The sequence below is a fragment of the Elephantulus edwardii genome, unplaced genomic scaffold, assembly GCF_000299155.1.
Source record: "Elephantulus edwardii isolate Elephantulus edwardi_28Jun2011 unplaced genomic scaffold, EleEdw1.0 scaffold00001, whole genome shotgun sequence".
NCBI lineage: Eukaryota > Metazoa > Chordata > Mammalia > Macroscelidea > Macroscelididae > Elephantulus > Elephantulus edwardii.
In genome coordinates, this window is record NW_006399751.1 from 6,010,077 (window position 1) to 6,036,862 (window position 26,786).

The window sequence follows — 26,786 nt, forward strand, 5'->3', positions numbered from 1 at the left end:
TTCTAGCTGCCTATAACCAGATGAAGGTGAAAGTGAAAGACAATGCCCCAAGGGACCGAAATCCTTCAAGTAAAGGCAAAAGCGAAAGCAGAAGCATAAATGAGCTGCCCTTCGCTGAGGAAGGCCTCCCACCGCTGCTTGCTCTGCTCACTTGGCTCATCAGGCCTGGTCCCTGGACCTTCCAGCCTGCCCTGATATGCTGAAGCCAACGTTGGAGCCCCGGGGAGGTTTCTCCTTTGAAAACTGCCACAGGTGTGCATCTGGGAAGGGGTTGATCCCGTGCCACTGATCTCTGCCACGAGGGTGGGGATCCCTGGATTTTTGCTTCTGGTAGTTGTGGTGGTGAGAAACGTGGTGCGAATGGCTCATGTTCCCAGGCTTAGCCAAGGAAGAGAAGAGTCCAAAATCGAGTTATAGGGTTGGAGGATCCCAGAAATTAAGCCTGTACCAACATCCCTTTCCAGAAATGCATCCTTGGAACGGGTCCTCCCAGAGCTTCGGGTCCCTCAGGCACGCAAGACTGGAACTACCATCGCGGGTCTCATTTTCAGGGTGAGCGGGAGTTGGGGGGAACACCGAGCGACCGACAGTGGGAACTAGTGGGTTCTGAATCAACGTCCTTTCAATCTTCCTAGGACGGCGTCATCCTAGGCGCGGACACGCGGGCCACTAATGACTCTGTGGTGGCAGACAAGAACTGTGAGAAGATCCACTACATCGCCCCTAAAATCTAGTGAGCACCTCCCAGGCCCGATAGCCCGCGCCTGCACCTCGTCTGCACGCCTCCCCAGCCCGCTGCGGCTTAGCCCACATCTTCCCTCCCCTCCCTTCGCCCTCAGTTGCTGTGGGGCTGGAGTGGCCGCTGACACCGAGATGATGACACGGATGGCGGCGTCCAAGATGGAGCTACAAGCGCTGTCCACCGGCCGCGAGCCCCGCGTAAACACAGTCACTCGCATTCTACGCCAGACTCTCTTCCGGTGCTGGGCGGAGACTAAAAGCAGCAGGCGTGGCCACGGATGGGAGGGCGGGACTAAGAGGAAGTGGGACTAGTGAGAGGCCGAGCGGCCGGAAGGGGCTGGCTTAGGAGACGGGAAGGAATAGTGTCAGTGGTGTGGCGCCCAGGTCTGAATCTTGATAGACCGGGTGGTATGTCCACCCTGCTGGCAGGTTTCGCGGTCACGTGGGAGCGTCTTTGATCGTGGGCGGCGTCGACGTCCTAGGACCGCAGCTCTACAGCGTGTATCCCCATGGCTCGTACAGTCGTCTGCCCTTCGCAGCCTTGGGTGGGCGACTCTCTCTTTTCCTAGATCCTCATCCCTGCGACCATGCCTCATGGTTGCAACTTTCCCGTCCCCATCCCTCAATGGGGCAGCCACAGCTGACCTCAGCTGTCTCTTTTGCCTGCAGGCTCTGGCCAGGATGCAGCCATGGCAATGCTGGAGGACCGGTTCCAACCTAACATGACGGTGAGCGACCTGTCTCTCCACCATGTAGTCACTGGTGGAAAGTGCACCTGGGAGCTGAGGAGACACAGACTTTCACCCTGTCAGGGATTTGGGGAAGGTTCCTTGGAGGTGACGACTGAGGGGCGTGAGGAGCTGGGGTGGAAAGGAAAACCCCGGTGGTCCGGATATATGGCTGTCCAGTGCGAAGACTTGATTATCTGGAGGCAACTGGCCATTACCCCTGTACCAAATCTGGAATGTGGATTTTGTTTGGGTGGGAAGTCACAGAGGAGGTTGCTAAGCCTAGGGAAGGAAACTCAGGAGTTGAGAGCAAGACTGAATGGAGACTTGCTGGTGGTAGCAAAACAACAAGCACATAGAGTACTCTGAAAAATTTGTAGAGGTGTCAGTGGGCAGAGGGAACCTGGGGTCTGTGGAAAAGGCAGGCAGGGGAGTGGTGTAAAGGGAAAGATGACTGGGGATGCAATGACTATTCCAAGTTTAAGGATTACCATAGTCCTCAGGCTGTGGCCTGATGGTGACACCAAAAGGGAACATCAGACTTCACACACTCTTTGCCACAGCTGGAGGATGCACAGGGGCTGCTGGTGGAAGCCATCACCGCTGGGATCCTGGGTGACCTGGGCTCTGGGGGCAATGTGGATGCATGTGTAATCACTGGGGCTGGTGCCAAGCTGCTGCGGACACTGAGCTCACCCACAGAGCCCATCAAGAGGTATGTGGGACCCAGGAGGATGGGGCAGGGGGCCTGCAAGGAGAGGACATGATGGGCCACTGCTGAGGCTGGTCCCCTCCCTCCAGACCAGGTCAGTACCGCTTTGCCTCTGGGACCACACCTGTCCTGACCCAAACCTTGGAGCTGCTGGAGGAAACCGTGCAGGCCATGGAGGTGGAGTGAAGTAAGCAGAGGCTTAGAGCTTAAGACAAGAAGGAATAAAACTGGAAAAGGCAAACACTTAAACAGAAAACTGTGTTGTTTTCCAGTAGAGAGGAGTGGGTAGCCAGGGCCCCTTGGCTAGGGTATCCTCGGACTAACAACTCCTTTCTGCTACTCCATCACCTGGCCCAAAAGTGCTGTTCTCCATCACCTCACGTACACAGCCCTCCAGAACTCAGGCCTGGCAAGCACTGAGGGGTCAAGGTGAAAAGCTCACATTTGTTGCCTCTGACCACATCACAGAACCTACCTTGATTTGCTAACATATTGGGTGCTATTGTAAACCTCAAGAAGACTCCATGTGTGGTTCCTATCTAGAGCCTTGGCCCAGGATAAGGGAGACGACACCCCTCACGCAAACCATCTACAGACCCCACTGTAGGTTAAAAGTGATATTAGACAAGTGCTCCTTGGCTCCAGGGGCAAGTTCTCACAGAATGCTCATCCTTACCTACTACATGCTGCAGATCACAGGCACACCAGAGCTGCTTACACTAAGTGGAACTTAAACATTAAGCTGCATAGGGCAGGAGGATTGACTTTTCTAGAATGGCTAAGAATTGGTGGGCTACATGGCTCAAATGGGGAGAAACACTCATTTAACCAAGAAAAAATACTGAGTACCCACTGCCAAAGTGGAACCTGGAACCTTCTAGTCCCCTGGGACCAGAGCACCTTGCCTTTAGAGAGACGGCTGAGCCCTGGGCCTCTGAAACTGTTACAGTTGACCAAATTCTGGAGAGCGTCAACTCCAGGCTGGACATCCCTGGGCCTCTGCTTGTGGCTCCCTGCCTTCCACCCCAATATTTTATGGAAAAATTTAAATAGAAAAGGTGAGATAATTGTACACTGAACACCCTCAGATCTACCACAAATTTGGCATAGTGTTTTATCACACATCAATGCATTCTTATTTTTTGACTGATAGGTTCTTGAATCAGTCAAAGCCCTCCTCCTCCTGGAAGGAGGCCAGGCAACTTAATCATTACAATTTTCCACATAGGGGTGTCTTCTCTTGCTCTCAAGCTCAGCCTGGAACTCAGGGGCAGGAAGGGTTTAGAAGTGAGTGGGTTACTCAAGGGAAGGCTTGGAAGTGGTCACAGATTTGGTAGCAGTCACTCTTTCAATCACTTTAGTTCAAGTGAGTCTGCCAGTTGCTGAGAGCTCACATCTTACCCTTTTACACAACAGCCACCTCAGAAGCATCATCCTGTCATTAAAAATGTGGCTTTGCCTGTGCGGGTTCCATCTCTCTGAGCAAACCTGTGTGAGGGATTAACTGCGATGCTGATTCACAACCTGCTAGAACCTTCCTCCTGGCCACATGGCCCTAACCTTTCCACAACAGAGTTGGCCACAGCTGGATACTCCTCCCACCAGTCAAGAACACCCCTGGGTGCCAAACAAGCTTCTCTGAGCTTGCTCTAGAGCCCCTAATAGTCCTGGGGGAGACCCCTCCCTTAAATTCAGCCACCAGATTATCACATAGATCTAATGCAGAGCATTTGTCCTTGGTGCCTAGAAATCAACCTTGGGATATGAAGTAATTCCAGGGGCCAATCAGAGGCTAGGTCCTGTGGGGTGGAGATGAGAGCCTTACACCTGTGTTCTGTCTGATAAGACTGGACCTCTTTGCGCACAGAATTGGGAGACCTTGACTAAGGAGGTCCTTGACTGGAGCATCAGAGGGGGCTGAGCCCACACAGGTCTGGCCTTAGGCCAAGGCCTTTATCCCAAGGACAGGGAGCCCCATAAATAACCAGCCCCAGGTCTTGACCTCACACCTGCCACAATGCTGCTCCTCAGATTGACCCTTAGCCTGGTCCTCCTTGGCGCCTCTTGGGGTAAGTGGGTTTGGGCCGTCTCTGAATGAACAGGGTCCCAACAGAGACCCAGGGATGATAGCCAGGCTGAATGGGAGGGGAACAGGTGGGCAGAATAGCCAGGAATGTCCTAGGCAAAGGAGAAAGGAGGTTCAAGACAGGGAACCAAGAATGTCTAGAACTAGAGAGGACAGACGCTTGGGCCAGGGACTGGGGACCTGCAGGTCAAGGGAGGTCTGGAAAGTTGGGACATAAAACATACAGTTTAGGACATGTCCTTGGGCTACACAAAAACGTGGATTTTTAGACCTGAAGAGAGCAAGGAGGCTAAAGATATGATTTCCAGACATGGAGGAGTTGTGGGGGGAGTGGCCTGAACTTGAGAGTTACAGAAGAATGGGGAGGGGGACAGTGGAGTAAGCTGGAGAGAAGAGTAGAAGCAAGTGGAACTTAAGAGCTGGTTAGATGAAGATCAGTGAGGCAACTATGAGCTCTCAGAGAAAGGGCAGTCATAAACTTGGCCTCTCTGAGGGGAGAAGAGCCTGGAAGCACCCAGAGTGGGGGTAGAGGGGGCGTGACGTGTGAAAGGCAGCTCCTGACTAGCCCAATGGCCAGGCTGTGGAGTTCCTGCCATCAGACCAGCACTGAGCTTCAGTCAGCGGATCGTCAATGGGGAGAACGCAGTGTCTGGATCCTGGCCCTGGCAGGTGTCTCTGCAGGTGTGTGCTCGCTGGGGCTGGGAAAGGGTCCCAGGGGCTTTGTGCCTTGACAGCAACCTCTAACCCTTGACTCCAGGACAGCAGTGGCTTCCACTTCTGTGGTGGGTCCCTCATTAGCCAATCGTGGGTAGTCACCGCCGCCCACTGCAATGTCAGGTGAGGACTTCCATTCCACTGGCCAGCCCCATCTCCTCCCACCCCTGCTGTGGTTACCCACACATACCCCCTCACACCCCCACTGTGGTTACCCCCATACCTCCTCCCATTTCCTTGTGGTTGCTCCCACCCTGTTACGGTTTCCCCAGCACCTCCTCCCACCCCTGCTGTGGTTCCCCCCACCACACCACCTTTCCCACCCCTGCTGTCGTTACCCCCACACCTCCCACCCCTGCTGTGGTTACCTCAGTTTCCTTCCCTCTGCAGCCCTGGCCGCCATTTTGTCGTCCTGGGCGAGTACGACCGGTCATCCAGTGCTGAGCCTATACAGGTTGTGCCCATCTCGAGGGTGAGTGCACAGGCCGCCCAGGTGGGAAGAGAGGTGGGCAGTGCGGGTGGGTGGGCTTTGGGAACCGGCATACCGTTTCCTGGACCCCCTAAGCACCAACCCCAACCGCCTGTCCCCCTCCTGCCCTTTCTGGTTTGCAGGCCATCACGCACCCTAGCTGGAACTCCATGACCATGAACAACGACGTGACCCTGCTGAAGCTCGCCTCTCCAGTCCAGTACACAGCACGTATCTCACCTGTCTGCCTGGCTTCGCCCTCAGAGGTGCTGCCTGCAGGCCTCACGTGTGTCACCACCGGCTGGGGTCGCATCAGTGGTGTGGGTAGGAATGAGAGCCAAAGAGCCAGCAGGAGGGTCAGGGTGGGGACAGGACATCCTGGGCTGGCCTAAGCACCCCGTTTCCACAGGTAACGTGACGCCAGCACGCCTGCAGCAGGTGGTCCTGCCGCTGGTCACTGTGAGCCAGTGCCAGCAGTACTGGGGCTCCCGTATCACTGACGCCATGATCTGCGCAGGGGGTTCTGGTTCCTCCTCATGCCAGGTAAGTCCTGGCACCACGTCCTGTGCATGGTCCCGTGACACCCCTCCATGCTGACTTTTCCACTCCCCTTTCCTTTCAGGGTGACTCTGGAGGCCCCCTTGTCTGTCAAAAGGGGAGCACGTGGGTGCTCATCGGCATTGTCTCTTGGGGTACATCTGACTGCAATGTGCGTGCCCCTGCCATGTACACTCGGGTCAGCAAGTTCAGCAGCTGGATCAACCAGGTCATAGCCTACAACTAAGCCTACAAGCCCCTCTCCCATCTCAATTAAAGACCTCAGGCTCCATTCAGTGAATTCTCGTTTGTCTTCATGGTTTAAGGGGAACCAGAGGCTCCTGGGGTGGGCAGTGTCCCAGTCCCCACCTGAACTGTGTCTTCTGGCACAGCAGATGTGAGGAGTTAGGCTCTTTCTGGACTCACCAAGCCCACCCTGGGGCCACTGCCCCCCTCTTCCTACAGCACAGAGCCAAGAGTCGCGGAACGAAGGGGCAGCCTTCCCTGCAGAGGGCAGCCTGTTTATTGAGTACAGTTAATACATTTACAAAATGAGTACACAAAATAAATAAGTGCACATTTTCCATCCATGGTCTGTGGCATGAGGGCCCAGTTGGTGGTCAATCATGTCTCCAAATCCCTCAGTCCTACCCTCAGGACCAGGTCTAAGCTGGGCCCAACAGGAATTAAATCCCCAGGGTTTCAGGCCCCGAAGGCACTGGAGGGAGATGGGAGGCCCTGGCGTTTACGCTCTCCACTGCTCCTGCTCCTGCCCCGGAGCACTGGCGGACGAAGGTGGGTGTATAAGGCACAGTCAACTTGGTTGGCACAGAGTGGTTGGTCTCTTTGGCTTGGATTCCCACGGGAGGGGACACATGCAGAAAATGGCAGCAGGGCCCAAGACTGTCCACTGGCAGGAGCTGAGTAGGAACCAAACTCCCCCTGCTGGCAGGGGCCCTGCAGTCCAGCTAAGGCCAAAGCTGGGCCCTGACCCTTCCCACCCCGAGAAGCAGCTGTGGAGAAGGGGCTCGGGGATTGTTCTGGCTCAGTCCTCTGGAAAAGCAGCCACACAGGCCCACCCACCTCCCGATGGGGCCATCTCCAGCTGAGACTCAGTGGGGCTCAGAACCCAAGGTTAATGCTGTGAAAGAGAGAGGGAGCAGGCTGGACGGGCAGGACCAGCTGAGAGGCCAGTGCCCAAGGGCACTCGGGGTTCAGAGGCAGGTCACACAGTATGGCTAAGTTCCAGGGAGGAGCTGTGCAAAAGCTCAACAGAAGGGGAGGATCCAGCAGCCCAAGACCCTCACCAATGCAACAGCTCCTCCCTTCCCAATTTCCGGGGAGGATAACGGGTGTGCAAGGTGGTCACCCCCAGGCTGCCCACACCCATTCCAGACACTAGGTGGCACCTTCACACAGTTGCTGAAGAAGGAACAGCAGAGGGCAGACAATGGAATCCTGATGCAGGTTCCCCCAGAGGCCCCTACCTTCTGCCTTGGCTCAGGAACCTCCACCCCCAGATAGCAGCAGTGGGGCTCCCTTTAGTCCTCCACAGTGGAGCAGGAAGCACCTGGGGAACAGAACAGGTATCCAAGGGGGAGAGGGACGTGATCATAAGCTCTGCTAAGGCACTGAAGGCTGTAGGCTGAGGTGGGCAGGACCCTACTCATCATCAGAGAGAGGGCTGGGCCTAAGGCAAACCCTCTACAAGCCACCAGCATGGCCACATGGTCCAAAAGTTCCAAGGTCCATGCCATGATCTACCTGCCACCAAAGGCTCTTACCAGACCTGGAGTGAGGAAGGGTCCCTGGGGACACCATGAAGGAAGAAAGAACTTGGGTGGGAGGCAGAGTGGTATTAGACCCCGAGAACAAGCTTTGTGTCCAGCTAGACCTCTTACTGGAGCACAATCTTAAGGATCAGAATGCTAGGGAATGAAAGAGGCCAAAGAGCAAGAGGGCCCTGAGAGGAAGGGTTGTTCTAGAAGTAACTGTGGAAGAGTGCTGGGCTACTGGGCACCCTCCACCAGCACTGTGTGCCCCTCTGACTGGGCAAGAGCCAAAGGAGGAGAGAAGGGTGAAAGCCAACTCCTGTTCCTTCCCCAGCTTGCCACCAGGGCACTTGCCCACCAGAGGGGCCTCAGTGCCAAGAGAGGTTCCTCCTTTAGGAGTGTACAGAAGCCCTGCAGGCCACCTCCATTGTGTCATACCAGGCTCAGGCACAAGGTGAGGATGGAGGCAGCTGAAGGCGCAGAGAGGGAGCAGGGACCACTTTCCACCTACCCCTGGCCATGAAGGCACATCCAGAGAGGGCATCTAGCCCAGACAGCACAGCAGTGCCCCCGCCAGGCCAAACCACCCACGTCTGCACCACGGGTGGCCGCTCAGCCGTTGTACTGCTGTTGGTAACGCAGGTTGAGCTCCCGCAGCTCCCGCTCCCGCACACGGCGTGACTTGTTGGAGCGGGTGGAGCGGCTGGAGCGTGTGGACTGGGCAGATTTGGTGCTCTGGCAGCGGGAGGAGGCGCGTTTGAGGAGGTTCTGAGAGATGGATCGGTGCAGGTTCTTCATGGATGATGAGGCTGCCATGCTCACCACCCATGGGTGCCTCAGGGCCTGCAGTGCTGTCATGCGGGCGCCGGGGTCCACTGTCAGCAGGCGGTCAATGAAGTCTTTCGCCAGGTTGGACACACTGGGCCAGGGCTAGAGGTCAAGGACAAGCATTATAGCAAGGGCACTCAAAACTGCCCCATTTCCCTACCCCAACAATGCCACCAACAAAGCGCCCAGACTGGCCAACATCTCTACACTGTCCTCCTAAACAGAGAGGCAGGTACAGTCTCACTTCTCCCGAGTAGAATGCTCTGGGGCCTCTATCCCATCCAACACAGACCCAGTCTGTAGGGCTGGCCTACTCTCAGGATGACAAATCATCTGATTCTCTGACAAAGAAGATAAAGACGTATCCTATTTCCCAAGGAGAAAGCTTCTAGGGTACCTAGGATCCAAAGCCAAACTCAGGAAGAGTCCCTGGCAATGCTCCCACACCAGCTCAAGTTTTGTCCCCACCACCATAACAGGGGATTCAAAGAGGGTTACTCAACCATTCTATTAGAGTCAGACTTAAGCTTCGATCCCTAGATGGTTACTTAGAGGGGAACTTTCTAGTCCTTCCTTAAAGAGAAGATGTGACCTCCCTCCTGATGAAGTAGAGGGAGTGGGTGGCACTTTCTGCATGAGTCTGAGCCTCTCAGCCATGGGGACAAAAGGAAAGCAGAAAACTATTCAAAGCAATGAGATTGCTCAGTCAGTGGAGAAGGTGGAAGGTTCCTCCTGCAAACAAACACCAGGAGACACTGTTTCCTGGCTAGTGCTTGTATTCTGCTGAATGCCTTTAATGGCCTCAGCTGCCACCTTTTCAGTCTAGACAGGCTGTGATGAATTCATCAGCTCCCCATTATACTTTCTCTACCTTTGATCCCAGATACGGAAAAGCTTTTCTGTCTCAATAGCTGACAGAAGGAAAAACAAGTCTAAAGCCTGCATGACTGCACTAAGCCACATGGGGGCTCCCACGCATGTTCTGTACCAGCCTCACTCTACTATATTCTGTCCCTAGAGAGGAAGTCCAGATCTCCTGCCCTATCTATATTTGCCAACGGTTGCTTCATCTTAATCATGTAAGTTTCTGATTGTCCAGGGCCTGAACTGTTCATCTTCACTTGGCAGAATTGTTTCTAGGTAAGGGTTTCAGGGTAAAAGATGCTTGCACAAATTCCCTCTTAGCACTCAATGTTTCTAACAAATTGCCAGCCCATCTTTTTAAGATCATGATTTGAAGTTTATTGTTTATTGTGAAGCTGGATGAACCCCAGACCTAGCACAGCACTGGGCACACAAAAGCACTTCAATGAGTAAATAAACTGACCAAGGATGCTTCCTGATGCATGTCCTCTCTTGAAGGTGCTTGTAGGCCATAGGGTTCAGCCAAGGGGGCTAGATCCCCCAAGCCTGCAAGCCCCCACTGCTGGAGGAGAACATGCACAGCTTGCTCTGTGTCTCTGGGAGCGCTGTTGGCATGAGTTCTGGTATTGCAGGAGGGTAGACAGCCAAGCCCTTCCCTTGGCCTCCTACAGGATGACTTTACTGAAACACCAGGGATAGTGTCACCTCCCTGCTGGGGGAGAGTCCACCTGCTAAAGCCCATGTTATCCCTCACCTCGGAGGGCTCCTGAGCACGTCCTCCAGTGGTTTGGAAAACCTGTAAGAATCCACGTTCAGGGAGGCCACCATGCCTGGGTAGCAGACACATTTCCACAATGTCCACTCCTTGCCCTCGGTTGGCTCCCGTGACCTCCAGCTCTGGCCAGGTGTGGGAAAGCTCTTCAGAAATCCTAGGGAAACTTGCAGGAAAATCCTGGGGCTATTTGCAGAGGCCACCCTTACCTGCCCTTTGAAAGGTAAAGCTCAAGGCAAGGACAAGAAAATCGCATTTCCAAGTAGCCACTTGACAGTGTCCCTACCCCGGTGAGCCAGATCAAAGGGATCCTGGGGAGACACCAGCCTGCAGGAGGAAGGCAGCCCCTAGGGGCCTGAACACTCTGCAGTGTGAGAGCTATGAGCAGATGCTGGGAGACAGCAAGGCCCCACAGGCACCTGCACACAGCACTGCCCCACAGGCCTGTTTGCCCCCCCATGTGGCATGCAGGAGCTGTTGTCACTGCAGCTGTTTGGCTCACAGCTCTAGAAAGCCCCCTGGCTTGCTGCTGAGGCACTGGGAGGAGTCAGTGAAGACCCCAGACACTGTCACATCACTCCCTGGGGAGATGGAAAGCAACAGCCCAGAGGGGGTCCCTGATGGACACGGCAAACTGAGAGCTGAACTGTTTGGGTCATGAGAACGCACATCTGCTACCCTGCATGGCTGTTACAATCACCCAGCTCACCCGGGGGTGGGGGGTGGGGACTGGTGGCACAGCCCCAAGTCAGGGTTAACAGCCTGAACTAGCACACAAGGTGAGGCTGACCAGCACTCAGTCTCCACCTCCTGTTCCAGTCAAGTAACGAGAGGAACATCTAGCACATCCAGCCAGGACTGGGCACAGCCAGAAGCTCAGTCCATTAGCCAAGACTCTGGACACGACAGCCAAGAAGCTCCCCACTCACACCTTGGCCACCTGCAGCTCCAAGCCAGTTGAGCCCCTGCAGAGATGGAGTCCTGGATGGGCCGCTTGCCACACCCACCCAGCGGGCTTAAGCATCTCCATCTCCAGAGTGGCACAGGCTCACACCAGGCACCAACTCCCGCTGCTCACCGAGCGGCCAGGCAGTTAGTGACAAAGCGAACCAGATTGATCTGCCCCCCCAGACTCTCTGCCTTTCCAATTACTGCAGAGGTGCAGCTGTGCACAGAATGCCGATGCACTCATTTGCCTGAGGGTCAGCCCAGCTCTCCCTGAGGAGCCGCAAGCAGCTCAGCAAGCTGGAGCCCCTACACCAACTGCGACTCAAGTCATTCTGGCCTGAAAATCAGGCTATGCCAACGACACTTGGTGTTACCCTAGTGAACTCACAGCGGGCAGAGAGGGGATGGACAAAAAGATGGTGTGACCTGAAGGGTCTTCACCCAGCCCGTAGGGCACCGGCTTAGGGTTCACCCCTAGAATAGTGGCTCCTGGGAACTCTACTGAGGCTTGCAAGAGGGCTCAGGAAGAAAACAGACAACTTCCTGCACTCACTCCAAGCTATGCTTCTAGCCTCAGGTCCAGTTTAACACCCGCACACTCACCCAGCTGCCTTCCCAAAATGTGTGGACCCCTGAAGCCACATGAATATATCCACCAGCCTATAGTTCATGGCCTGGAAGAATTCTGGATATGAGAAAAACACTTGCGTTTTCCTCAGCTCCAAAAGTACAAAGATCTGACTTCAGTACACAGGGTCCCACGTCCACCTGGTCAGGCTCCCAGGAGCTTCCACTGGCTTTTGGGCTAACATGAGCTCAAGGTTCCCCAGGAGATGAAGAAGGGGCTATGAGGATGTCAGCCCACTGTTTTGCCTCCAGACACTCATATCTCCCAGTGTTGCTGCTCTGTGATGGTCACTAGTACATGACCTAAACTACTACCAGTAGCTTCACCTTGAACCCAGGGCCTAAGGAGGTCAAGGACAGCATCAGCTCCCTGGCCTAGGCTGCAGAGAGCAGAGGAAGTTGCTTCCTTCCAGTAGAAAACCTAGCTCCCAGGGTGGCTTGCCCTAAACCTGCTAGTTGGTGGGTGTGACAACTTGGCAATGAGGCCAGGAGAGAAGGCTCTGGTATCTTTTCTATATGGCAGTCTAGGTGACAGATTAATGTGTGAGATTGTAAACCCAGAGACCTTTGTTCTAGTTCTACCTCTGATGCCACATAAACTGTCTGAGCTTACAGAAGTCACAGCCTCATTACTTCTAAAATAAAGAGGCTGAAGGTCATGGATTCTGAGTCCCTTCCCGTTCTAAAAGCCCTGCATTCTAAGAAGATGCCTCTCGATCCTTCTTCCTACTTGGCTGCATGAGAAGAGCAGAAGGATATCAGCTAGTATGTTGTTGGGTGCTGTCAAGCTGACTGTAGGTTCATTATCCAGCCCATGATGACTCTGGGAAAGCTGTCCTGGAGAAGAAGGAGTCCCGACCAAAGAGCTACTGAAAAAGGAAGAAACCTCAGCTTTGATACCATGACTCACGCCTTCCCCCAGCTTTGTCTCAAGATGTATTTTCAGACCCATATTCCCACTCTCAAAGGCCTCTTTCCGGTACTTATGTGGGCCTGAGTAAGTGCAGGGAAAAGGGCAAGGAGGAAATAAGGGGAACTAGTGCTTCAGGTTTACTTAGGAAAGCAGAACTATTAGTATGATAAGAATACCACACTTTGATGCTGCCCATGAAGCAAAGTATTTTTATAAACTCAGCAGAACTAAACTGTGTGTGCCAATGGAGTCGGCATCCCCCTCCCCCGATAAAGACACTCACCACTGGGGTGCCCAGGCTTCCAACCAGACAGATTCCCCCACCCTGAGACCCAGCAGGGGGTGGGTGCAGATTAACAGCAGCAAAGACAAGGATGTGGGGGAGAGAGTGTGGAGGGAGAAAAAGAAGGGAATAGAAAGAGCTTTATAAGAAGCAAAAACTGGAGATAAAAAATGAGTAAAGCCATACTCAGAAACTTGGGATTAATAACAATATGAAACTTGGTGCCTCCACCTGTTCCTGTCCAGGACCCATAAAATTGAGTGAAGAGACAAGGTGCCACTCAGAGTTAGGAAGGGTGCTGCTTGCTCGTTCTGGAATCAAGGTAACTTTGACACCTTGTGTTGGCAGCTGAGTAATGTCTGCTTTGAATAACATCCTACAGCAGCTCTGGAAGGTTCTAGATTTAGGAGCCTGCAGCAGAGTGGTCTGTCTTCTATCTATTCTTTTTTTCCCTTCTATCTATTCTTATGGGTTCTGCTGAGACCAAACAGTTTGCAGGACCAAATCTGACTTTTTTTTTTAAATTTAGTTTGTTTATTTTTCATTTCAATGAACATCTACAGAGATTTTGGAATTCCATTCATTATTGTTGCACCCTTCTCCCCACACAAACCCCTCCCCCCCAAATCTGACTTTTTAAAAGAAAAGCAACAACTTCCTTCCATTTTCATTTCTGAGAGTATACGTAGCTTCAGAGGCTATTAGCATCTCATCCACAGCTATGGCTTCTCTCCCTTGAGGTCTTTGGTCCTGGGGCCCTGAGCAAAGACTCAGTTCAACAGTACTTAGTCAACACAGATGAAGGATGCAAGAACACGAGGGTGACTGCCAAGCCAGCAGGGTCACTGGGAAGCACACAGTCCTAGGCAAAGGGAGAAGGACAGCATGTGATGAGAGAACCAAATGGAGAGGCACAGCTTGTGGGAGCCGGGGGGGGGGGGCCAGGTCACCTTCCCCATCCCCCCCCCCAACCGCAGAGGCGGCAGGAGGAGATGAACGTGGGAGGCCACAGCAGAAACAAAGAGGTCAGATTGTGGGCGAGATGACAGGCCTGGCAGCTCCCAGAGGACAAGAGAGCCTCGGAGCAACATGGCTTGTGAAAGGGTAGTACCATCCAGGTGGGGACAGACAATGAGAAGAGGAGGAGAGAGAACGGCTGAATGGCATGTCGGGGCCTGCTCTGAACACAATCCACGATGCACTCTCTTTGTTTGAGAGCCTGGCAGATGGGGTGGGGGTGGGAAACAACAGGGATGAAAAGCTGCTCTGACCCTGGTTAATGAAATACAGTAGGTGGTCAGAGCAGAGTGCTCATGTAGGAATGGCTAAATGCAGCAGGGTGGCTGGAAGTGGACCTGTTTCTGCCACATCAGAGGAGGGTACAACTATCCAAGGAATGTATACCCCAGGAGCAGTGAGAGGGATGATGGGAGGACAGGGCACCACTATCCGAGGAATGTATACCCAAGGAGCAGTGAGAGGGATGATGGGAGGACAGGGCACCACTATCCAAGGAATGTATACCCCAGGAGCAGTGAGAGGGATGTCAGGAGGACAGGGTTTCTGGAAGCCAGGTGGAATAGCTCAGGGGTGGCATCTGAGGGAGTTGCTGGACTCGCCACTCAGAGCCTCTATATGGCCCTCTCAAACAGCCTTCGGGGCTGCCTTCCAGGAAGCCACCCTATCTTTCTCTAAGGGGTTTTCCAAGCACCTATGACAGTACCCTGTCTCCACTCAGGAGACTAAACCAGCCCCCTACTGGTGGCCTGTCAGACTCAACCTGAGGACTTCTACTTCTGCAGTAGAGGAGGAGACTCCTCCCCTGAACACCACCTCTGTCCCAGGCATCCTGGTAATGTGAACATCCTCCCTGCCCAGGTACAGGGAACCTCTGACTCGTCATACAGGGAAAGCATCATCACCTGGCACCTTATAGTCAATCACCAGCAGGCAGGCAAGAAGAAAGGCTCAATGCTGCCTATGGCAAAGAAGAATTCCAAATCAGTTTGGTTTTTCTTCTTCTGTAAGCTACTGAGACACTCAGAGAAGTTATCCTCTCTCTGGGATGGGGGATAGAGGACAGCAGAGAGCCGAGGGGTCCATCACAGCCCATTTAGACAGAAAACGTTAACAGTTGTGGCCACTGAATCCATTCGTCAGAATATAAGTTCAAGGCAGCACACAGGCCCCACAATTCCTCACCTTCTACCTGCCGCCTGCACACACATCCCAGCTCTCCCATCCCACGGGGGTTCTCCCCAGAGCTGTTCGCTCTCCTGCTCCCTGGGCTGAAGGGCAGAAAACCGAATGAACAGAGCATAGGAAGCAGGCTGCACGATTAAGGTAAGCACGACCCCCTCCACCTGGAGTGCAGCCTTCAGACCAGGTGAGTAACTGTTGTCTTCAACAAGGGCTGCACACGCTCTGCACGGCAACCAAGTCAGCCACACCTCAAGTAGGAAACAGACAGCTACACACTATTTAAAGATGGTGGCTGCCTTCACCACATTGACTATGCATTGCTCTGCTCTGCACAGTCCTGCCAATTACGCTGCTCTCCCAAATTCCTGCTACAGGCCTGACTACCCAAAGTTTCAGGTGCCTGATGCAGGGACAACAGATTATTGGCAAGGCTGTGGAGAGAAACACGCATTCTAAGCGGCTCGGTCAGCTGCCATCTTTAATCGGGCACAGCTGTTTGTTTCCTACTTGGATCAAAGTATCATGGGCATCAGATTAGGCTGTTATGTAATGCATACGTGGCCCTTGTTTACAGTGGGAATTGCCGAACCATTTAAAAGCAGTCTGAAGCCTTGCTAGTGAGCACCAAGACACACTACACCTTATACTACCTCATTTTATCTTGTTGCCCAGGGTAGAATAAGAAGAGTTAGAGTAACTTGTGGGTGGCACAAACAAATGCTCAACTACCAAGTGAAGGTTGCTAGTATAAACCCACCCAAGGCCTCTCAGAAGTGAGGCATAACAATTGGCTTCTGAAAGGCCATCACCCTGAAAAACTCTATGGAGCAGTACTCAGCAACTAACCACAGCAGAGTTGTTTTAAGAAGAAGGGAACTGCAGGGCAAAGATTATCAGGAAAAGAGCGTGGATGGGAATATAAGTGTCAGGTCCATTTCTGGGTGCCATTCCACTGCGAGGCTGTCTGAGCTGAGTGGCTTACCTCACTGCCCCTGCACGAGTGTCCTTTAGCCCCATGTGGATGAGGACTCAGCCAGCAGACCAGGGACCTACCCCAGGGAAGCCACTTCCCACCAACACCTTTCCCCAGAGAGTGGCAGACTGGTCCTTCGAGAGTGCTCCCATTCCCACAGATGGTCTTAGTCTGCCTGTTCCTGGTGTGACTGCCTGGATGTGCCCACAGCTCAGAGACTGGCCAACTGGCCAAGCAGGAGCACAACAAATAATATCTGCCAACAGCAGATGCAAAGAGGCTGAGCCATCCACCACCCCGCCATCAATCCTCCCAGAAGTTCCCCATACATCCTACCCTAGGAACAGAACTGCTGACAGAAGAAATGACTTCAGGCCAGGGACATCACATCTCGTGTCAAGTGAATCACAGAACCTCTAAGTCAGAAGGACCATGAGAGTCCCCTAGTATGAGCTCACAGGTGATGATTCATCTTTCCTGTCACTACCTGAGAAACAATGTCCCCTGGCCTCCTGTGACAGGAAGCTCACTCTCCCCGGTGGTTCTTTGTCTTCAGACATCTCTGGAGCTCACAAAAACCTTCTTCTTCAGACATGACATCTGCCATTCTAACTGACACTTGCTTCCCCACCACTTTCACTAGGACCCTTGGTCTTCACAGAGCCTTCAGGGAAGAAGCACACTGCACATGGACCCAAGTCCCTGTTCACAAGTCACCACGACAAAGGGCAAGGGGGACAGACACAGTGACGCTAGAAAGGCACTCCGAGTTATGGGACTTATTTTCTGTTGAGAAAGAGGGCCCTTCAAAACCCTGTGAGCCCAGAGAGGGAAGTCCTCTTACCTAGACAATGAACCAAGAGTAACCACCCTCCTTACCAGGGCACACACTCAACGTTGCTTTTCTGGTAGGCCTTGCTAACTCAGATGACATTCAGAAGGACAAACGACCATGACAGAATAAGGCAGATGACAGATGACTGGCCTGAATCCTACAGCCTATGCTCCAGACGAACTAGGCCCACTGCTCAGTGCTATGTCCCTCCCAATGGAGAAGCAATCTCCAGTTCCACGAGCATGTGGAATGGGCACATCTCTATACTTCTCTAAGGTGTAGCTGAACAGGTGCTGGGCTCCCAGCTCAGAAAGTCCTATAATAATGAGGGGCCCTTGCCCTGGGAACACAGCAGACAAATCCCTCCTAACCTCCAGGCTTCCTCAAAAGGCGGTGCCATCTGTTCTCAGGGTCAGCCAAACTCATGTACCAGTGCTGCAGGGCCACCCAGTGATCTGACTCTGATGTCTGCAGTCGCAGGTGAAGGGTAGTGGGTGTTGAAGGCTGGGTATCGGTTGCTGAAGGTTGGGTAGTGTGTATGTTGATGTCCTGTGATTCTGTCTGAGGGAGAAGACTCTCAGGGAAAAAGCCTTTTTGCTAGAGTAAGAGTGAACTAAGAGTAAACCTAAAATACATTCCCTGCCTCATTCGTTTGTTATTGTCCTACCTCTAAATAATCAATAGCCAATTAGCAAAACTCTGCAAGTTCCAATTAGATAAACTGCCTGATCAACAACTGCCAGAATCAGAAACGCTTAGGCAAATCCGCAGACTTCTGGAAAGTCTTTCCTCTAACAGAAAATCTGAGAAAACCACCTTCCCTCCCACAGCTAGACTCAATGCCCATGTCCCTTGCCATCTTACCCTTAATGGCCTGCACCAGGCAGCGTTCTAAGGGTCAGGCATGGCTGTAGGATTCAGGGCAGCCATCTGGGCTTCCAGAGCCCAGGAAGCCAGGCAGAGCCCTGGCATGACAACTGCTTCAGCAGGGTGGATTCTGGGCCATCTGACTTTCTGACTTGTAGTCAGGCCTTTCCCAGAATGCAAGTAGGACAGTGTCCTCTGTGACCCCTTCCACTGCAGCCTGGGCTTCTAGTCAGTCTGCATTTATTCTTGTTGAATCCACTTGGAATAAGGAAGAGAATGTGAGAAATGTTAAGGTAGTTTAGAAAATGCCCAGGTTTCGCCTTCATCTAGGCTCAGCCCCCACATATCCACCATGGCGGGTCCACCAGCAATTTGGGAGACCATAAAGGACACATAACTAGAACTCTCCTGCAGAAGCACTGTCAAGTCAAGGCTTGAGATGTTCTCACTAAGCTTTCCCCCTGCCCGCATCACAAGAAAAGCTGCAGGAACCTCTTAGGTGGGAGCCTCTTGGTGGAGGGGCGTCTTGGGTGGGAATCATATTACCTTTCCAGTCCCTGAAGGCAGTAGGAGGAAAAAAGGCTACTTCCGGCAACAATGAATGAATGGAAATCCAAGTTCTTTATACATTTTCATTAAAATCTCAATTTTAAAAAAAGACTACATCCTAGACTCATGCTAAAGTCGGCTAGAAGGAAGAGACTCCAAAATACCCAGGATCTCCAAAGATGGTGGCTCCCCTTCCACTTCACTCAGCAGCTAGCCTATTTCTTGTTTCTTTTGTCCTCACCTACAGCCAGGATTTCATTCCAAGTCTGCCACACCCGCCTCGCTGTCCTCTCTGGCCACGACGCCTGTGTGACAAAATGGGTCGTCCGTGCCTGTACGGGGTCTCTGACCTCAAGGATAGCATAAGAGGGAATCTTGCAAGTCCTGTGCTTGTGAGTGGGCTGATGCCTGGATATTTGTTACAGATGGGTCTTCGTAATCCCGGGAAACCTCTGGAAATTAAGTTGCTTCTAGGATAAGAATGGGAGTTTCTGGGGAAAAATCAGGGGAACTTCACCAGAACTGGGATAAAGATTTAACTAAAGTCCTTAATCAGGAACCATTTGATGTTCCTGGAAATGATAACATACAAGATGAAAATATAAAAGAAATTGAGATTGTTCTTAAAAGTATCATTTTGAATATGATCTTTGAGTATGTATCTAATTCCTCTTTTGTGATACTTGCAACTCATATTTAGTAATGTAATTGTATATTAGGAGAAAGTTTAGACTAGTTTCAACAGCAGAAAGTCATAGTTAATGAGAATAAAACAGAGAGGTTTAAGAAAAGACTCAAAAGACAAACTTCTCTAAAAGTAAAGGTCTCTTCAAGAAATAGGAAATATTACCAGATAAATAACAGGTGGTGGGAAGAAAGTACTTATAAAGGACCATATGTCCTGCCAACTCCAACACCAGTACCTCTTCCTTATACAGACGTTTTGTATTCCAAGGAAAAAGAATTGAATATTACAAGTTAACTTGGTAAAAACAAGTTAAAGGAAGTCGTACGCCTTAGTGCACATTGCCAAACAAAGCCAAATTAAAATCTTATGAAACAAGTTGCAAAAGCTATTGATAAACATAGGAATGGTCCAGAGTGTAGGAAAATAGATGTTAAGATTCATTAGGCTTGGACCTTATGTGGTACAGTACAAACATGAGTACAAAAGCAAAAACAAAGGTGGCTAAGATACAGTAACGCAAAGTAGGAGAGGAAAGGAAGTGAAATGTAAACTATTAACCATTGTCTAGCAGATGACCAACATAAGGTCATTGTGTTTCTTGTTCAAAGAATGTTTAATAGCTGATGCTATTATTTAGTAATAGAAAATACTTTCTTTTTGTTTTTTCTAGTTAAAATCTTATGTGAGCTTTGTAATCACAAAATGTTGGCTATAAGTCAAGTTTAAACAAGTTTAAATGTATAAAAAGCAAGCTTTTAGCATAATAAATCAGAGCTCTCTACATCATCCTGGTGTGCAGACTCTCATTTTCGCCGACTTCGTCCCTCACCTGCTCTTCACCAAGAAACCCCTTGAGTTTCTTGTCACGACCGTGGTCGGGTGGTCGGTGACACAAGTCCTATTGCCCAGCACAAGGGGACATGCATGATTCTACCAGGCCCAGGATGCCAGCTTCTTAGCCTTAGACACACAAAGACCTATCTTAAAATTTGTTTCAGATACAAACTCATGTGGTTCTCTAGAGTCTTTAAGAACAAATGAACTTCCCAAGTGCCTCAACAAATTGAACTGAATTTACTGCTCAGGTCACTGCCCCATGGCAGCCTCCTGTGCTCTGTCCTGCACGTGTGCAGGCACCATTTTGTTTCTCTTGAACTGACATTCCTCTCAGGCATCTTCCAAAGCCCAGGTCCTATCTTCTCCAAGGCCCATTTGCATGGCATCTGTCTAACCCTTTGCTTCTGCAGACCAGTAGCATCAACATCACCAGCGTGCTTGTTAAAAATGCAAACTCAGGGAGTTCTGGCGGCCTAAGAGCATGAAGCTGAACTGCAATCCCAGAGATACGCAGTTCGAACCACCAGATTCTCTGTTGGAGAAGGAGGGGAAAATCTCCTCTTGTACCAGTCAGATCCAATTTAACGGTACACACACACACAAAATAATAAAATAAAATAAAAATGCAAACTCTCAGACCCATCCTGCCCTACTGCCCAGAGCCTCCATTTTCACACAGCCCTCAGGCAATCAGTATAGACATGAAAGTCCGAGAGTCACCATCCCTGACATACAGCTGTCCCTTCACTTGTCTGTGGAAATGTGAGGGCAGACGTGATCAGACAAGGATCTAGCATTATTCTAACCAGGCACTCACTCCACAGCTAGATGGTCTTCTCCAGAAACAGAAGCTATACAGCTTTCAAATCTCTGCCAGGATATTCTTAAATCACTTGCCTGGCCCATGCAAAGTGGCCCCCATACCATGGCCCTTTAACTAAGCTGCAGGATATATTCCCCCTCCTTTCCTCACCCCACCCCATGGCCTCCCTGACATCCCCAGGACAAGGGAGGGCAGACTCACCTCCCCCGAGTAACTGTACTTGCCCCTGAGGATCTGCCGGTACAGCCGGGTGCGGTTGTCATCCTCAAAGGGCATGGTGCCACTAAGCAAAATGTAGGCAATGACGCCAAGTGCCCACATGTCTACTGAGTTGGTGTAGGGCTTGCGGACCAGGACCTCAGGGGCAATGTACTCAGGCGTGCCACAAGTGGTCTTCATGAGGCAGTCATCGCCCTTCTTGCGCGCACTGGCCAGGCCAAAGTCAGTGATGATGATCTTGGAGTCTGTGCCTGGATGGTAATAGAGCAGATTCTCAGGCTTGAGGTCTCGGTGTGTGATGCCCAGTGCATGCAAATACCGGACTCCGTCCAGCACCATCTGCAGCACCCGAGTGGCATCACGCTCGGTGAAGGAACCCTTGGCTATGATGCGATCAAAGAGTTCTCCACCGGTGGCCAACTCCATCACCATGTACACACGCTCTTGTGTCTCAAACACCTCTACCAGCTGGATGATGTTGGCATGACGCACCCGCCGCAGCACACGTAGCTCTGACTCACACACTTCCCGTCCCTCTCGGTACTTGGTTTCGATCATCTTGATGGCATATGGCTGCCGAGTTGCTCGGTGCTCCACACGTACCACCCGACTGAAGCTGCCTCGGCCAATCAGGGCCTTGATGTCATACTTGGCTGTCACACGTGGGTCAAACTTGGCCCTGTACTTGGCCACCCTGGCTCTACGTGGTGGTTCTGAAGGAGGATCTGTTTGGCCAGTAGTGGGGACCCCAGGACAGGGGTGTGCATGCTGACTGGCAGCGAGGAAGGCAGCTTTGACAGGGCCAGCATTGTCCACTTCTGTGATAAAGTGCTTGTACACATCACTCTTGATGCCACTGAAGGGTTCTACTTTTTTAACCAGATCCAGCTGGACGTCCTTGGGCGGCTCAGGAAGGACCTTGCTTGTCCCACAGCCCATCACGGACACGGGGGCATCCTCTCCAGCAAGGCTGGCAGGACCTGCTCTGCAGGCAGCTCCCCGTCTACACCTACACAGAAGAGATGGCAAGTCAACAGAGCCAGAACACCTCTGAAGGGACACCACCCACCACCTCACACGTGCCCTCTACATGCCAGATGCCTGTCAGGTCCCCTTCCCCACCCTGATGCCCTCAGGGACTGATCTCCATCTCTTCCCTGGCCTGGAGGAGCTCACTGCCTCAGTCACCTTGTGTGAGCGGTTCCCAAACCACCATGTCCTGATGTATTGATGCCAGATACTCTGTGCCTCACTTGCCCCCGGGCTAGCTCTTCCTCATAAAGAGCAGGAATGTCAGTTTAAAGACTGAAGTGTACCTGACCCAAGCCAAGATATATTTTATTGTTTCATAGGCATGTGAAATTGAACAATGAATAAGGAAGATCAAGCAAGCACTGATGCCTTTGAATTGCAGAGCTGACAGAGAACCATCGACTTCCGAAAGAACAAACTAATCCATCTTGGAAGAAGTGTAACCACGATGCCCCTCAGAAGCACGGCTGGTGACACATTATCTCACGTACTTGATGCATGTTGTTAGGATCATGCCTATCGAAGGTGACCAGGTCACGCGGCTCCAGAAAGTGGCCCCATGCTAACATTGTGGCTACTCCAAGTCATCACTGGACAGCCTAGACTGCTACCAAACATGCTGAAAAGACTTAAGGATAGTTGGTATTATTTCTGTTATCTTATAAAAATTTTTCTTTCCAAAAGTAATTTCATTTTCTACTTCATAATTAAATTTGAAAAAGAAGATGGCGCTCCCTGCTCAATGGACCTAGCTAATTTCGGTGTCTGACATACTACTTCCTGGCCTTAAATAAATCTAGCCTGATTACGACTGGGGACCTCCCTCTAACATAATTCTGTGGAAGTAAGGATGGCTTTGATCCTTTGAGTTCTTAAAGCCCAGACTCAATAGCAGGTCTAGATAAGAGGCTGGGTCTAAACATCATGGCCTTGACTTAATATGTTTGTTGTTTAAGTTTCTCACTAGTCTTTAACCCTCAGGGAGGAGAAGTCCAGGCTCAACAGCACTACTCCCATCTCCACCCTATTCAGCCTTATCTTGGCTGAACTGCCAGTATCATATGATTTTTCATTCAATCAGTCATTCATGTTTCATTTTATAACATTAATTATAATTCATTTATCACAATGTTGCCATGCTTTTTAAATGTTAAAATCATTCCTTCTATTACCCTGACTCATCTTTTCTGAAATGGGGGGGTGGGGGGTGTGTGTGTGTGTGTGTAGACTGTTAAGTTGGTTCTCCAACACCATCACCCACCCACCAAGGCTTAGAAAGCTGCTTTTCTAAAGTATCTCGCATAGACACTCTGAGTCCTCACCCACTAGGCCTCCTGGAGAGGGTGCCACACACCACCTCACTCTCTGCCAAGCTTTTGAATTAGAATATAGTCAATTAACTCATGTTGTTGTTAGTGGTCATCAAGTATGACTTATAAAGAGATCCTATGAACAACCGAGCTGAAACCTGTCCTATCCTATGCCATCTCCACCACCTCGGACACCCTAAAACCTATTGCTGCGGTCACTTTGTCAATCCATCTCATTGAGGGTCTCATGCAACTATACAACCAACACTCCCAGGACCACTCTGGTTGCACTTTTCCCAAGATATCTGTTTGTTCTTTTGGCAGTCCATGGGATATTCAGTGCCCTTCTCCAGCACTACAGCTCAAAGTCATCAATTCTTCTTCTGTTATCCTTATTTACTGTCCAGCTCCAGATGCAAACCAAGTAAAGGAGAGGAGCGCAAGTTATGGTGAGAAACTAGGACATTACTGTGAGTTGACAGGGAGCTACAGAGGCTTTCACAAGGAGAATGGGGTGATCAGATCTGTGTTTAAAAAGAAGTGTGAAGCTGAAATGGAGGAAGGTCAAAGTGGACTAAAGGTACAAGCAAAGAGGCTGATGTACCAGAGAGTGAGACAGAATCAAGAGATGACAGCAGCAAGTGGCTAGAAGCCAGACACAGCAGCTGGAAGGCAGGTCTCTAGTCTAAGGTCTGGTTTGCGCTCCTGGGCAGAGTGTGGAAGAAGGATAGATTTGGGATGTGTTCAATGCATGTAAAGTGTCCACATAACATTCACTGTTGGTGCCAGATATAAAACTTGACATTTGAAAAGAGATCAAGGCCAACAATTCCACAATTGCCCAAGAGTGATGTCCAAGGTCAAACATGTTAACACCTACATACGACCTCATTCAAGTCAGCAACTGCTTCCATCAGATGCAGCAGCAGAAGACTCAAGTTGTATCACAGTATCTTGGACGTCACAAAGAATGCCACGGCAGCTGTCGGACAATGAGCTAAAGACCTGCATGTAAGGTGGTGAGGCAGACACGGACCAACATGGCCAGCTCTTTCAAGAAACAAGCTTATAACTGAAATCCAAGACCTTGATCACAAACCCATCAGATAAAAGGAAGGAGTTTGGAGAACAGAGAAAAAGGGCTCAGGTTTCAATCAGTATACCAATAAAACTCTTAGCAGGATGAGGCTTACTCTTTTCTCACAAGAAAGGCTATTTCCATCAACAGCTAGCTCTTCAAGATTCCGCCATTCTTACCTAAATTCCTAGGAGTTCCCAGATGGCCTTACATGGTAACTCAGGAAATAATGTTTAAACATAAAGCATTTAAAATCAAGGTTCCTTTTCACACAAACCAACAATTAAAAGTAGAGTCTGGAGGGGGGAGGGGGGAGGGGTTTGTGCGGGGAGAAGGGTGCAACAATGAATGAACAGAATCCCAAAATCTCTGTAGATGTTCATTGAAATGAAAAATAAACAACCTAAATTAAAAAAAAAAAATTCTAACTCTGAGGTGGTTGTTATGTGCCCTTGAGTCGTTTGCAACTCATAGCAACCCTATGTATAGTAGCTCTGAAACATGCTCTACCTTAAGTCAACCTCACTGTCTCCAACACTTCTACCTCCATTACCCCAGTGACTGATTCACTCTATCTCACGCATCTTCCTCTCTTGCAGTGTCCATCCACCCTTCCAAGCATGATGTCCTTCTACAAGGACTAGTCCCTCCTGGCAACATACCCAAAGTATGTGAGATAATGCTTCAAGATCCTTGACTCCAAGGAGCAGCCTGGTTTCACACTTCTTGGACATTTCTATTTGTTCTCTTAGGAGTCCATATTATGTTCAATACTCTTCTCCAACATCTCAAGTCAGAGACATTGATTCTTCTCCCATCATCCTTATTCATTGTCCAGCTCTCTGCTGCATAGCGAGTAATTACAAAGATTAAGGACTGGATCATTGCTAATTCCAATTACTATTCTTGAATATAAAGTATTATGTTTCTCAAGAGTTTATACATTGTGCTAATTAAATTAAGTAATCTGGGCCCTGAAGTCATTGAGATATAAGAGGAGAAATCATAATTCAGGTTTACCACAACCAGTTTATATAGGATACGTAATCTTATATATTTTTAATAAATAACATGTCAAATGTTAGTATAAAGAGAGTCATGCTTTTATACTTTTTATGAATATTCAAAAGTAGCAAAGTACCATAATTAACTCTCAAATGGCAACTAATTTTAATAAATGATTACTCTTTAAGATCAATTATCAATTTTATATTCTAAAAATATTAATTCTCTTATATTTTATATGGTGTTTGAGAGCATTTCTTTAACAAAAAAAAGAGGCTGTTTTATGCAATCAAAGTTGCAAATAACACTATAGTGGTTGTTGTCATGTGCTGTCTAGTCACCTGTGACTCATAGTGACCCTATGTACAACAGCCCTAAACCCTGCTCTATCACGTGCCAATTTTATTGTCTCTGGCACACCTACCTCCATTATCCCAGTCACTGAATAAATCCATTTTAGAAGGTCTTCCTCTCTTTCTCTGTCCCTCCACCCTCACAAGCATAATGTCCCTCTCCAAGGACTAGTCCTGCCTTGTAATGTATCCAAAATACGTCAGATGAAGCTTCAGAATCCTTACTTCCAAGGAGCAACCTGGTTTCACCCTCTCTAGGTCGAACCTGTTTGTTCTCCTAGCAGTTCATGGTATGTTCAATCCTCTTTTCCAACACCACAGGTCAAAGGAATCAATGCTCTTTCTATTATCCCTAGTCTTTGTACAGTTGTCTGACATATCAGAAGTAATTGCAAAAACTATGGACTGCATCAGGTGTACCTGTCTCCAGACTAACTTTGTTGCTCTTCAGTACTCTCCAAAGGTCTCTGACAACGGACTTTCCAAATGCAGCAGGAGTGTTGATTGTGAAGTCTAGCAAACAAAAGCTGTTAACAAGCTCAATCTCTTCATCGTCTATCATGATGCTGCCAATCAGCCCACTGGTGAGAATCGTTGTGTTCTTAATGTTGAGCTTCAAGCCATATTTAAGGCTATAGTCCATGACCTTCTGCACCAAGTGCTTCAGGTCCTCCTCAGTTTCAGCAAGCAGGTAGACTGCTTAAATCCTAAGAAGTCTTTTCCAGTATCACATATGCATGCATTATTATAGTCATTCACCCACTCACTCATTGGTTTGGAATTAGTCCAGACTCATAGCCACTATTGAAATGTCCCTATCTTTGAGGTGACAGACCAACAGAGTTCTTTTTCAGTATGATACTTCCTATAAAAACATTTTCTGATACATCTTCAAGGATATGAACATGTATGGCTAAGCACAATTGATAACAGTGAATCTAAATTCCAAAATCAATCTCCATAATAGTCAGTGTGTTTCCTACTGCCAAAGGGGCCCTTTAGAGTAGTGAGAGAAGATCTT

The 26,786-nt window shown here is 50.2% G+C and overlaps 3 protein-coding genes across 3 annotated transcripts; 2 read left to right on the plus strand and 1 right to left on the minus strand.

The window, feature by feature from the left end:
- Positions 1–196: 196 nt before the first annotated feature.
- On the plus strand, positions 197–2,367 carry PSMB10 (proteasome (prosome, macropain) subunit, beta type, 10). The gene is made up of 8 exons (XM_006878676.1): positions 197–252; positions 465–552; positions 636–733; positions 840–980; positions 1,171–1,286; positions 1,411–1,469; positions 2,033–2,184; positions 2,271–2,367. Exons 1-8 carry the CDS (start codon positions 197–199, stop codon positions 2,365–2,367), a joined length of 807 nt encoding a protein of 268 aa, XP_006878738.1.
- A 1,822-nt stretch (positions 2,368–4,189) lies between these two features.
- On the plus strand, positions 4,190–6,234 carry CTRL (chymotrypsin-like). The gene is made up of 7 exons (XM_006878677.1): positions 4,190–4,250; positions 4,845–4,948; positions 5,025–5,104; positions 5,372–5,453; positions 5,594–5,774; positions 5,860–5,993; positions 6,073–6,234. Exons 1-7 carry the CDS (start codon positions 4,199–4,201, stop codon positions 6,232–6,234), a joined length of 795 nt encoding a protein of 264 aa, XP_006878739.1. The 5' UTR covers positions 4,190–4,198.
- Positions 6,235–8,371: 2,137 nt separating this feature from the next.
- Positions 8,372–21,926, minus strand: PSKH1 (protein serine kinase H1). The gene is made up of 2 exons (XM_006878678.1): positions 20,970–21,926; positions 8,372–8,689 (listed from the first exon to the last, which is right to left on the minus strand). The coding sequence occupies exons 1-2, from the start codon at positions 21,924–21,926 to the stop codon at positions 8,372–8,374; spliced, it is 1,275 nt and encodes a 424-aa protein (XP_006878740.1).
- Between the last annotated feature and the right edge of the window lie 4,860 nt (positions 21,927–26,786).